Below are 12,945 nucleotides of genomic sequence, written 5' to 3' on the forward strand. Positions count from 1 at the left end.
GTGACATCACTGTTCATGTTAATTGGCAGGACAAATGAGAGGGGAGAGAGACAGGAGGTGGTTTAAAGCAGGAATAGGCATGCAGGATCTACCCCTTCCCAGGTGCAGAAACCATAAGAACACTTACTTACTCATGATGAAGAGGGGGGGCAATGGAAGCAGTTAGTTCCTAGCTGATGATCAGGTGCAATAAAGCAGAGGGGGGAGGCTGTGGACTCCCTTTGGAGCTGCTGTGCACCTCTCGTGGTCCACAGACCTCTGGTTGGGAATCTCTTCTCTAGAAAATCATACAATTACATGTTTGTATGAAATGCAAGCAGAATAATCTAGGGAAGAGAAGCTACAGAGCCATTTCTAGCAGCATAGTTTTACCATGCATTAGCCTATGTCTTGTTTTTGTTATTCTGTTTACTTCCAGTAGTTTTTAAACAAAATTTGTTATTTTTATGTTGTTCAGCATCTTGCTCATTGTTAGTATTCTTATTTATTTATATATTTATTGAAATATTTTATCCTGCTTTTCTGTTGCAAAGCATTCTGTTGCAAAGCATGAATTTCCCCCCAATAAAGACTTAACCGTCCAAAATCACATTACAATACAACAATAAAAGAGGAACTACAGCCAGAGGGTGGGACTGAGCAAGTGGAAGAGCTCAGCACTTCATAGAATAGTCTCACCTGACAATTCCCATCTGACAATTTTATGAGAAAAAAGTCTTCATTTCTGTATTTGGAAGATAATGGCCTCAAGTTCATTATTTTCCCTAGATTCTGAAATTTCTAGGCAGTCCTGCATAAGTCATAAAGGTAACGTAATGTGCTTATTTTTAAAAAAATGAGATTTAAGTGCTACTGGGTGGCTGCTACCAAAAATCCTTCATAAACTCCACTTTCTCTCTTCTTTGCTAATGGATAGTAATGCAAAATTAAGGTAGTGACACTGATGTCTTGTGTGGACTGTTTTCTCAAGGGCAAGAAAATGCACAATGATCATGCCATGTATTTTGCACTACTAATGATTGCATGTTGGTAGGGGGAGAAGGGCAGGGTATAATGTAAAAGTAAATAAATAAATGAGGAAAAAATGTGAGGCCACTGCTTGCGCTGCCAGCTTCCAGGAAGGCCTGTATATCTCCCAGATTTACAACTGATTTTTAGGCTACAGAGATCAGTTCCCCTGAAAAAAATTACTGTTTTGAAGAGTAGATTGCACAGGATTATATTACCACCATTATTTTATTATTTTGTTGAAATTTTAAACCCTATTTTTATATGTCTTATACATATTTTATGCCAATAAAAGGTTACTGACTGAATTACTGACTGACTGACTACTGACTGATATTACCTCCAAATCTCCATGAATTTTCCAACTGGCCCGCCATCCCTGGCCCCAAGGAAGCACTTGAACTCAACCAGGGCCAGACCCTTCTCTGTTCTGGCCCCCACCTGGTGGAATGAGCTCCCAGAAGAGCCTGTCAGACGTTGCACAGTTCCTCAGGGCCTGGAAAATGGAGCGCTTCCAGCAGGCATTTGACTGAGGTCAACTGAATCATCAGCATCTACTAGGCCCCCAGATCCCCTCCTCTCACACAGATATGCCCATTAAGCAAACAAATTGACAACCTATGGGATTCAGTTAACCGTTATTTCAATATGTTGTTGTTTTTACTATTGCTTATTATTGAACCATGTTGTACCTGTACTATAATTTCCAAGTTATCTCCAAACTGCCTTGAGCTGTGAGGGGAAGGCAGTGTATAATGATATTTAATAAATAAGTAAAATAAATAGATGGAGTTGTCAACCCTAGCCACTGTTCTTGCCTGTAGCCATGCATGGACAATAAAATTACCATAGCCCCGGTATTTCCGTACTTGTAGGTGTATAGTAAGTGTGCTTTGATAGTGTCTGAAACATGCAAGTGAAAAAAGCTTAACTACCTATTATTCCCAGTGACTATTCTTCACAGGTATATTTCCCTTTTGTAAAGATAACAATAAGAAATAGATTCCTTTTCTTTTGTTTCATCTGATCTTTATTGCAATATGCCACTGAAGATGTAACCTCAGGAGCTTCTCCCAACTTTGAGGACTCTAACTCTGCCTGAGGAGCTGTATCAGAAAAACAGGTATGTTTAATGTCACTATGATTACTTGTTAGTGCAAACTGCAATACAACATTTAAAGACAACATATTATTGAGAGTGTTGTCTTTGCTGCTTGTAGGCATGATGGACAGTATTTCACAGTTTACATTAAAAGCATATTTGTGAGAAAAGTAATTATCAAAAGAGTATTATAAGTTTGGATATTAAGATTATCCATTTTATTTTTAATTGGCTTTTTTCAAGATAATTGGGCTTATTCCCATGTGTTTGTGAGAAGGGGGCACTGGGCTAATTGGCTTTGATGCACATATACTCTTCAGAAAATATGAAATTATTCTGACATTCTTAACATTTGTCTTGTGATTTAGTTTCTTCTAAAAATATAAATATATTTTGCCAGTTATAAATAGCAGGTCATTTACAGTTCTCTGAATGTCTTTCATTATATTTTACCCCTACAATTTGACACTTGACATGTCTGTGTTGCCAATCATTATGTTTGGATCCATTCTATTTCGTGCAAGTTTTACATTAACATAGAGTAGCAGAGATAATTTCTGAGATAATTTAGAAACTCTTATCTATGGGCAATGATGGTACTTGTCTCTAATATCAGTCTTAATGGGAGTCTCAAGAAGAATGTATGTATCTAATATGATGGTAGCATGACCCAACATAAGTTATCCTGAACTGGTATAAGAGGGATGTGGTACAGTTCTTTAAAAAAAGAAGAGGCAAGTGGAAAGCACAACTTCCAAGAACCACTACGGGTCCACAAACAAAAGTTCCGTCTGACTCCTCCCCCAAAACTGATCCAAACCAAGTATCATAACAAACCAAATCACTTGACTGACCACACACCAAGAAGAATAAAAGGATCTTCATGTGGATCTCCATTTGTGGAAAGCATAACTCATCAGAAAATAAAACCAGGGTGTAAACTGCACGGAGCTTTTATTCCATCCCAGGTCAATTCAGTCCCTGCTGTCTACACAGAATGCAATTTCTGTTTTGATTTTGGGCGATTTTAATTTTCCTTCTGCACCAAGCAGGATTGATCCGGAGTCACCCTACCATTTCTTCACCATATCCAGGAGTGCTTTTAATCCTCGATATTGGAAAATTGCGGTTCAGAAAGCATGAGAAAGCACTCCCTCTGTGGTAGAGAAGTGCTGATTGGCCAGCTGACTCCATGGTAGAGCAGTTCTGATTGGCCAACTGACTCCGTGGTACAGAAGCCCTGATTGGCCAAACCTGCGAAGCCAGCCAAGGCTGTAAGCTTTTCTTAAAGAGGAAGCCCTAATTTTCTTTCTGTATAAACTGCAGAAGCCCTCACTTCTATGGATAGAGATTTGCCTCGTGGTTTTTATTTTTTCTCCCTTCTCTGTTGTCTTCAAACACTCAACACTCCCCCCCCCCCCATCCTTGAAAAGAAAGAAAGAAATAGGCTCTGTCTGGGCTTGGCTCCCCCTCCCCTTCTGAGTTTTCCCAATCAAGTGCAGAACACTTTTCTATTTCAATGGGGGGGGGAGGAAGACCCGAGTTCAAATCGATCTGAATTCAGCAGGAGCCACACCGAAGAAAACAAAGTAAGTGCAGCCCAGGAATCTCAAAATAGGCCGTCAGGATGATCACAGGAGTTCCAGGGCCACATCTGAAAGGAATTGTAATATTTTGGCCTGGGTTATTTCCAGACATCCCCCCCCCCATGCAATTTGTGATGGAAGCTAAACTTGTGAAGTGATTAAGGCAACAGAATAGGATCTGGGAAACCCAGGTTCAAAACTCCAGTCTGCCATGGGAGCGTACTAAGCTACCTCACGGAGTTATTGTGAGGATAAAGGCAAGAAGCACAATGTTAGCCACTTGGGGGGGGGATTAGAAGTGGGGGGAAACGAATAGCAGATCATGAAAGGAAGACAGTAAAATGAAGGGGGGATGTGGAAAAGAGAAATGTAGGAAAAGACAATGAAAAGGTCTGCTTTAAATTGCTACCACACTAATAGGTCTGCAAGAACTTTGTAGAACTGTGCAGGAGTTTGACGGAACTTAAGGGAAAAGCAAACCATAAACTGCTGAAGATATTGACCATTTTAGGAGGCTACATCCTGACAAGGATTGTAGCTTTTCCTGGCTGGTCTTGCCTTCTCCTGTACTGGGTTTGCTGATGGGCTTAATAGGAACCGATCAGCCAGTGGCTTCTCTCAGTCTCATAGTAAACTTTGCTAAAGGCCTGACCAGCTGACTCAGTGCTTTTTTACAGAGCAGCCTTCCCTACTCCCCTAGTGGCTGCAGTTAGATCTGCATATGGATTTTTAAAAAATGTGTTCTATGAATGCAGCAGGACTGTAGTCTTTAGGGGCCCTGAAGCTCACTTGGCCTCCCCAAATTTTGTCCCCTCAGTTCCCTGAGTCTCAACAGCCCTAACAGAAAGGTCTAAAGTAAGGTGACCAGATTGTAACATTGTTAAAGCGGGACGCCATTGACCGGGGGGGGGGGGTCTTGATTAAAAATTTGGTCTAAATGGAGCAACAAAAAGTTTCATAGAATGCTCTCAGCAGAAATCTGACTCTCTCCTCCACATGCAGTTCTCACAAGATTTTCTCTGCTCATCTGATACTAACCAGATTGCTTGGAACAGGGCTACCAAACAAAACTAAAGAGAGAAGCAGAATACAGGATGATCTTGATAGGCTTGAGAAGTGGGCCAAACTGAATAAAATGAAGTTCAATAGGGACAAATGTAAAGTTCTGCATTTAGGTAGAAAAAAACAAATACACCAATATAAGATGCGGGAGACTTGTCTTGGCAGTAGCATGTGCGAAAAGGATCTAGGAGTCTCAGTAGACCATACATTGAATATGAGTCAGCAGTGTGACTAAGAAGGCAAATGGGATTTTGGGCTGTATCAAATGATGCATCGTGTCCAGATCACAGGAGGTGAAGGTACCGCTGTACTCTGCTCTGGTTTGACCTCAGTTGGAGTACTGTGTTCAGTTTTGGGCACCCCAGTTGAAGAGGGATGTTGACAAACTGGAACGTGTCTGGAGGAGGGCAACAAAGATGGTGAGGAGTTTGGAGACCAAGACATATGAAGAAAGGTTGGGGGAGCTTGGTTTGTGTAGCCTAGAGAGGAGATGACTGAGAGACGATCTTATAACGAAGTATTTAAAAGAGTGCCTTATGGAGAATGAAGCAGAATTGTTCTCTCTTGCCCGAGAGGGACAGACCAGAACGAATGGGATGAAATTAATTCAAAAGAAATTCCATCTAAACATCTGGAAGAAGTTCCCAACAATTAGAGCGGTTTCTTAGTGGAACAGGGTTCCTCAGGAGGTGGTGGGTTCTCCATCTTTGGAAATTTTTAAACAGAGGCTAGATAGTCATCTGACAGAGAGGCTGATTCTGTGAAAGCAAAGGGTGGCAGGTTACAGTAGATGAGCGATATGGATGTGAGTGTCCTGCATAGTGCAGGGGGTTGGACTAGATGACCCATGAGGTCCCTTCTCACTCTATGATTCTATGAGGCTCTTGGTTTCTTTGAAGAATTAAATTTTTAGTCTCAACTGTGTGTACAGCACTTCTGCATCATCTGTTGTATTTTGCATGCACAACCCTCAAATATCTTCCCAAAAACACTTTTCTCTTGCCGTAGTTTGTTTGTTTGTTTGTTTATTTATTATTTAGATTTGTTACTCGCTTCTCCCCGGAGGCTCAAGATGAGTTACAGCATCTAAAATCCAAGTGAAAAACCCTATAAAAAGTAAAACAACAATACAATAATAACAATCATGCAATAAATTCTAAACATAATAAGATGAGGCGGTAAAAACACATCTCCTACCTACCAACCACCCTGAGGACCAATCCATTCTAGAGGGGAGGGAGAAAGACAGCGCTTGCTACTGCCACTCCGGTCACTCTTATAGGGGGGCCCTGATCTTCCTTGTCTCCCAGCCTTAGCCAATGACCTGGCGGAATAGCTCCATTTGCAGGCCCTGTGGAATGCTGGTAACTACCACAGGGCCCACAGCTCCTCCGGGAGCTTATTTTACCAGGTCGGAGCCAGGACTGAAAAGGTCCTGGCTCTGGTCAAGGCCAGGGACACCTCCCTGGGGCCAGGGGTGACCAACAGATTAGTGCCTGCAGAGCATAATGCCATGCAGGGGGTATAGGGCAATAGGTGGTCCATCAGATACATTGGGCCCAGACCACGTAAGGCCTTAAAGTTCAAAACCAAAATCTGGAAAATAACTGGCAACCAATGCAGCTGCCTCAGCACAGGCTAGATATGGGCCCTCCATGATGTACCTCTGAGGACCCTAGCTGCTGCATTTTGCACCAGCTGAAGCTTCCGGATCAAGCACAAGGGCAGACCAGCGTAGAGCGAGTTACAGAAATCTATTCTGGAGGTGACTGTCGCATGGATCACTGTGGCTAGTGTTCGGAGGACAGGTAGGGTGCTAGTAGCTGAGCTTGGCGAAGATGGGAAAAAGCCTGGCTGGCTACCTTCTTGACCCCCAGATCACCCCCAGATTCCTGACTTGAGACACAATCTTAAGTTGCATCCCTGCCAGGGATGGTAAATGTGCTTCTTCCCCTGGCCCCCTACAACCCAGCCATAGGACCTCCATCTTGGAGGGGTTGAGTTTCAGGCGACTCTGCTCAAGCCATCCAGCTACTGCTTCCAAACATCTGACAAATGGATCCGGGGGGGGGAGTCTGGGTGGCCATCCATGAGGAGATAGAGCTGGGTGTCATCAGTTTGCTTCAGAGCCTAGCTGAGAGCACAGCTGATGGAGGATGGATCTGGTGGGGGAAGCATAGGAGTTCAGCAGCACCCCCCCCCCCACACACACACACACACCCTTGTATCTTGTATGTAGAAATTCTTAATCTAGAACAAAACCCAAAGGTCTTATAAAAGTCTTATTTTTAAAAAGTCTTATAATAAAGGTCTTATAAAAGTCTCACTCTGCTGGCCAAAGTAACTCCCTTGTGTAGCATAGCCGTGCCATAGAGGGATGAGAAAATTCTGAAAGTACATTGCTAATGACTGCTACTGCAGCAAAATTGAAGCTGGGATAGAGTATATAAGAATGCTAAGAGCTAATGTTTTGTTTCAGAGAATTGGTTCTTGAACGTCATTACTTGAGAATACTGGCAGAAGATCACAAGATTGAATGTTTCCATGCAAAATAATCTCCCTGCCTATGCAAATCTGACAACATGAGGAGGTCTTTAGCCTCCTTGAGGTTCTGGTTTTCTCTGTAGCTTTCATTTTATTTTATTTTATTGATTTTATTTCTATACCACCCTTCCATATGGCTCAGGGCGGTTTACATACAACATCATAGGGGGATACATGGAACGAGTCAACATACAACATAGTCAATATACAACAATAGCAACCCAACAGTGGTTCTAAACAACAACTTCAGTGATCCCAACAATAACACATAACAAGCTAAACCCCCTAGAGAGGTCAGGGTGCTTCAGGCCATGGAGGGGATGTCAGAGGTGGGGACCTGTGGTCATAGAATCATAGAGTTGGAAGGGGCCATACAGGCCATCTAGTCCAACCCCCTGCTCAACGCAGGATTAGCCCTAAGCATCCTAAAGCATCCAAGAAAAGTGTGTATCCAACCTTTGCTTGAAGACTTCCAGTGAGGGGGAGCTCACCACCTCCTTAGGCAGCCTATTCCACTGCTGAACTACTCTGACTGTGAAAAACTTTTTCCTGATATCTAGCCTATATTGTTGTACTTGAAGTTTAAACCCATTACTGCGTGTCCTCTCCTCTGCAGCCAGCAGAAACAGCATCCTACCCTCCTCCAAGTGACAACCTTTCAAATACTTAAAGAGGGCTATCATGTCCCCTCTCAACCTCCTTTTCTCCAGGCTGAACATTCCCAAGTCTCTCAACCTATCTTGATAGGGCTTGGTCCCTTGGCCCCAGATCATCTTCGTCACTCTCCTCTGTACCCTTTCAATTTTATCGACGTCCTTCTTGAAGTGAGGCCTCCAGAACTGCACACAGTACTCCAGGTGTGGTCTGACCAGTGCCGTATACAATGGGACTATGACATCTTGTGATTTTGATGTGATGCCTCTGTTGATACAGCCCAAAATGGCATTTGCCTTTTTTACCGCTGCATCACACTGCCTGCTCATGTTTAGTTTACAATCCACAAGTACCCCAAGGTCTCGTTCACACACAGTGCTACCTAGAAGCGTATCCCCCATCCAGTAGGCATGCTTTTCATTTTTCTGACCCAGATGCAGAACTTTATACATATCTTTATTAAATTGCATCTTGTTCTCATTTGCCCATTTTTCCATTGTGTTCAGATCTCGTTGAACTCTGTCTCTATCTTCCGGAGTATTTGCCAGTCCTCCCAATTTGGTGTCATCTGCAAACTTGATAAGTAGTCCCTCCACCCCCTCATCTAGATCATTAATAAATATGTTAAAAAGTACCGGGCCGAGCACCGAGCCCTGAGGTACCCCGCTACTCACCTCTCTCCAGTCTGATGAAACACCATTGACAACAACTCTTTGAGTGCGGTTCTCTAACCAATTCCCTATCCACCTAACTATCTGAAAATCCAGATTGCAGTCCTTCAACTTATCCATCAGAACATCATGGGGAACCTTGTCAAAAGCTTTACTAAAATCCAAGTAAATGACATCAACCGAATTTCCCCGATCCAGCAAACCTGTTACTTGGTCAAAAAAGGAAACTAGGTTGGTCTGGCAGGACCTGTTGGAGACAAATCCATGCTGACTTCCTTGGATCACCAAATTGTCCTCCAGATGTTTGCAGATCGCTCCCTTTAATATCTGCTCCATTATCTTCCCCACAACAGAGGTCAGGCTCACTGGTCTGTAGTTTCCCGGGTCATCCTTCCTCCCTTTTTTGAAGATCGGAATAACGTTTGCTCTTTTCCAGTCCTCCGGGACATCTCCAGTCCTTAAAGAGGTTCCGAAGATGATGGACAAGGGCTGTGCAAGTTCTCTGGAAAGTTCTTTGAGTACTCTCGGGTGCATTTCATCTGGACCAGGGGATTTGAACTCATCCAGTGCAGCTAAATGCCTCTCGACAGCCTCTCTATCCATGTTAACCTGCCACCCAGACACTATCCTTTGGCTACAGCCATCTCTAGATGTGCCTAAACACTTTGACCTGTGGGAAAAAACAGATGTAAAATAGGCACTAAGCCTTTCTGCTTTCTCTGCATCTTTCGTTAGAGTTTGTCCATCCGCACCCAACAGTGGGCCTATTGCCTCCTTTACTTTACGTTTGCTCCTCACATAACTGAAAAATCTTTTCTTGTTACAATGGGTTTCCCTGGCCAATCTTAGCTCACTCTCAGCTTTGGCCTTTCTGATGATTGATCTACAGTGCCTAGTAACCTGTAGGTACTCTTCTTTAGAGCTCTGTCCTTCCCTCCATTTCCTGAACATTTTCCTTTTCTTTCTTAGTTCCTCTTGAAGTTCTCTGTTCATCCAAATAGGCTTCTTAGAGCTCCTGCAGTGTTTTTGTATTTCTGGAATAGTCATTGATTGAGCATGCAATAGCTCTTGTTTGAGTAGCGCCCACCCTTCACATGCTCCCTTCCCTTCCAGCATTCTCGTCTATGGTATGACACTCATCAGGTCTCTGAGTTTATCAAAGTTTGCCCTACGAAAATCCAACATCCGCGTCTGGCTACAAGCTTCCTTGGCTCCCCATCTCAAAAGAAATTCTATGAGGTCGGTCGGTCTCAGGCAAATGCCTGAAGGAGGAGCTCCCTTTTGCAGGCCCTGCAGAACTGTGGGAGTTCGAGCAGGGCCCTGATCTCATTCCACCAGGTGGAGCCAGGATGGAAAAAGCTCTGGCCCTTGTTGAGGACCAACATGCCTGTTTGGGGCCAGGGATCACCAGCCAGTTGGCAGTGGCAGAGTATAATGCTCTTTTGGGGGTATAGGCGGAGATACAGTCTCTCAGGTACACTGGGCCCAGACCGCGTATGGCCTTGAAGGTAAGAACCAAAACCTTAAGCCTGATCCGGATTTCAATTGGGAGCCAGTTGAGTTTTTGAAGTATAGTCCGGATATGAGATCTCCACGGTGTGCTGATGAGAATCCTGGCCATTGCGTTCTGCACCAGTTGCAGTTTCCAGGTCAAGGATAAGGGTAGGCCTGCGTAGAGCAAGTTGCAGAAGTCCAGTCTAGAGGTGACCATCGCGTGGATCACTGTGGCTAGGTGTTCTGGTGCCAAGTAGGGCACTAGTAGTTTGGCTTAGCTGGTAGAAGGCCAGCCAAGCTACTCTTGTGACCTACACCTCCATGGAAAGGGAGGCATCGAGGATCACCCCCAGGTTTCTAGCAGAGTGGGCTACTGTTAGACGCACTCCGTCCATGTTGGGTAGGCACGCTTCCTCGCTTGATCCCTTCTTACCTAGCCACAAGACCTCCATCTTTGTAGGGTTGAGCTTCAAACGACTCTGCTTAAGCCATTTCGTCACTTCTTCCAGGCATCTGGCTAAGATTTTTTGGGGGGAATCGGGGAGGTCATCCATCAGGAGGAAGAGCTGCGTGTCATCTGCATATTGTTGGCAACCCAGCCCAAACCTCTGTACTAGCTGAGCAAGAGGACGCATGAAGATGTTAAATAGAACAGGGGTAGTCAACCTGTGGTCCTCCAGATGCTCATGGACTACAATTCCATTTGCTGGCAGGGGCTCATGGGAATTGTAGTCTATGAACATCTGGAGAACCACAGGTTGGCGACCCCTGAAATAGAACATCTTTATTATGGAAGCATTAAATCCTATGATATTTCTCCCCATTCTGGATGCCCAGCAGCACCTCAGCTCATCCCATAGCATCAAAATAAGATATAAGCCAGCAAGAAGTCATGATAAAGAAACTATTTTGTTGTTTTACTTTCTTTAGGAAATGGAAAATAGTGAAACAGAAAGTGATGACTTGTCTCATGTTCCATGGTTTGAAACATCAGAGACAGATTCAGCTTCACAACAATCATCATTTCAAAGCAGTGTAAAAACTACAGAACTAAAAAGGTATGTGAGTACATTCAGTCCAGTTTCATCTCTGTCAGCATCTGTGAAAGAACTAAGCATTTTTACTGACTAAAAAAATTTAGTTAAATGTTTTCACATACTACTCAGGAATGATTAAGTAGATACTTTAATCATCAGTTGGTCTGAATGTTGTACTAATTTTTAAAAAGATGAGTTAGCTGTTACTATGGAACAGGAATCATGTAAAGTATGTAATCTGAGGTTATCAAGCAAGCATCATTGTAGTCAGGGGATTTGAATGCAGGCCTCCCAAACCTTAGTCTAACTCTAATCTCTGCACCATGCTGTTTCACTTAAAATGAAATTCCTGTTTGGAGATGCTTGCAGGTAGCTAGTAGTTTACCCCATTTTAGTGTAGTTTAGTAGGGAAGAAATGGAGATAGTGACAGATTTTATTTTCCTGGGCTCTAAGATCGCTGCAGATGGGAACTACAGCAAAGAAATTAAAAGACGCTTGCTCCTGGGGAGGAAAGCTATGGCAAATCTAGACAGCATCCTAAAAAGCAGAGACATCACCCTGCCAACAAAAGTGTGTCTAGTCAAAGCTATGGTCTTCCCAGTTGCAATGTATGGCTGTGAAAGTTGGACCATAAGGAAGGCCGAGCGTCAAAGAATTGAGGCTTTTGAACTCTGGTGCTGGAGAAGACTCTTGTGAGTCCCTTGGACTGCAAGGCAAACAAATCGGTCAGTCCTAGAGGAGATCAGCCCTGACTGCTCCTTAGAAGGCCAGATCCTGAAGATGAAGCTCAAATACTTTGGCCACCTCATGAGAAGGAAGGACTCCCTGGAGAAGAGCCTAATGCTGGGAGCGATTGAGGGCAAAAGAAGAAGGGGACGCCGGAGAATGAGGTGGCTTGATGGAGTTACTGAAGCTGTAGGTGCAAACTTAAATGGACTCCAGGGAATGGTAGAGGACAGGAAGGCCTAGAGGATCATTGTCCGTGGGGTCGCGATGGGTCAGACACGACTTCGCACCTAACAACAACAACAAACCCATTTTTGCAGCCCCCACACACCCTTCTTAAGGAATCACACAATAATTAAATAAAAATACAGTATTATGTTCAATTTCATGGAATAATTGCTGTCAGTCAAGTAATGGACATCAAATGTACAATATTTGACCAGTCAGTGGACAGGGGTATTATATAAATTAGTTTGTTTTTGCTTAACTGGCCAGGGAATATTTGTCATGGTTCAGGGCAGAACATGCTTTTGCATGTAGAAGGTTCAATTCCTGATTTTTACATTGAAAGGATCTCAATTAGGAAGTTTTGAGAAGACCTTTCTGTTCCTGAGAACCTGGACAGCTACTGCTAGCCAGAACTTTAGGATAGATTGACCAATGGTCTCAAAAAGTAGCTTCATGTTCTTATGTAGATGTAGACAATGAGTTGGATCCACACAAATGTTTTCATGGGTGTAAGGATTTCATCCCACAGAATACAATTGTTCTGCATCCCTTGCCCGTGGCTGCCGCAATGCTTCCCCACATTATGTTCTTGGAGCTCCCTCTCCCAAAAGAATGGGATTATAGGGAGCAATGGGTTCTACTGCAGGTGTGTGGGAGGAGGTAAAATTGTACTTCAAGACAGTATCTTAACCATTAATGGCTCTTATATTTTTGAAAGAGCCATGTAGGCGGCCCTGTCCGGGTGGTGTCCGGGTCAGGTGTCCGGATTCGGCCAGCCCCTGGAGTGCCTGCCTCCAGGAGCTGAGTGCGTGGGCCAATCTGGTTGCAGCCG

General features: G+C 43.8%; 1 protein-coding gene across 4 annotated transcripts in view; it reads left to right on the forward strand.

Annotated features, from left to right (window-relative positions):
- DCDC1 (doublecortin domain containing 1) overlaps positions 1-12,945 on the forward strand; it is a 396,547-nt gene that overhangs the window by 11,364 nt on the left and 372,238 nt on the right. For 2 of the 4 annotated variants that reach the window (XM_077321955.1, XM_077321952.1), the window contains 2 exons: positions 2,061-2,131; positions 11,052-11,179. In XM_077321955.1, coding sequence (XP_077178070.1) covers positions 11,055-11,179 — 125 coding nt within the window. In that variant the 5' untranslated portion in view covers positions 2,061-2,131; positions 11,052-11,054. The remainder of the gene's footprint in view (positions 1-2,060; positions 2,132-11,051; positions 11,180-12,945) is intronic. The other 2 variants (XM_077321953.1, XM_077321954.1) reach the window with 1 other exon arrangement.

The sequence above is a fragment of the Paroedura picta genome, chromosome 2, assembly GCF_049243985.1.
Source record: "Paroedura picta isolate Pp20150507F chromosome 2, Ppicta_v3.0, whole genome shotgun sequence".
Taxonomy (NCBI): Eukaryota; Metazoa; Chordata; class Lepidosauria; order Squamata; family Gekkonidae; genus Paroedura; species Paroedura picta.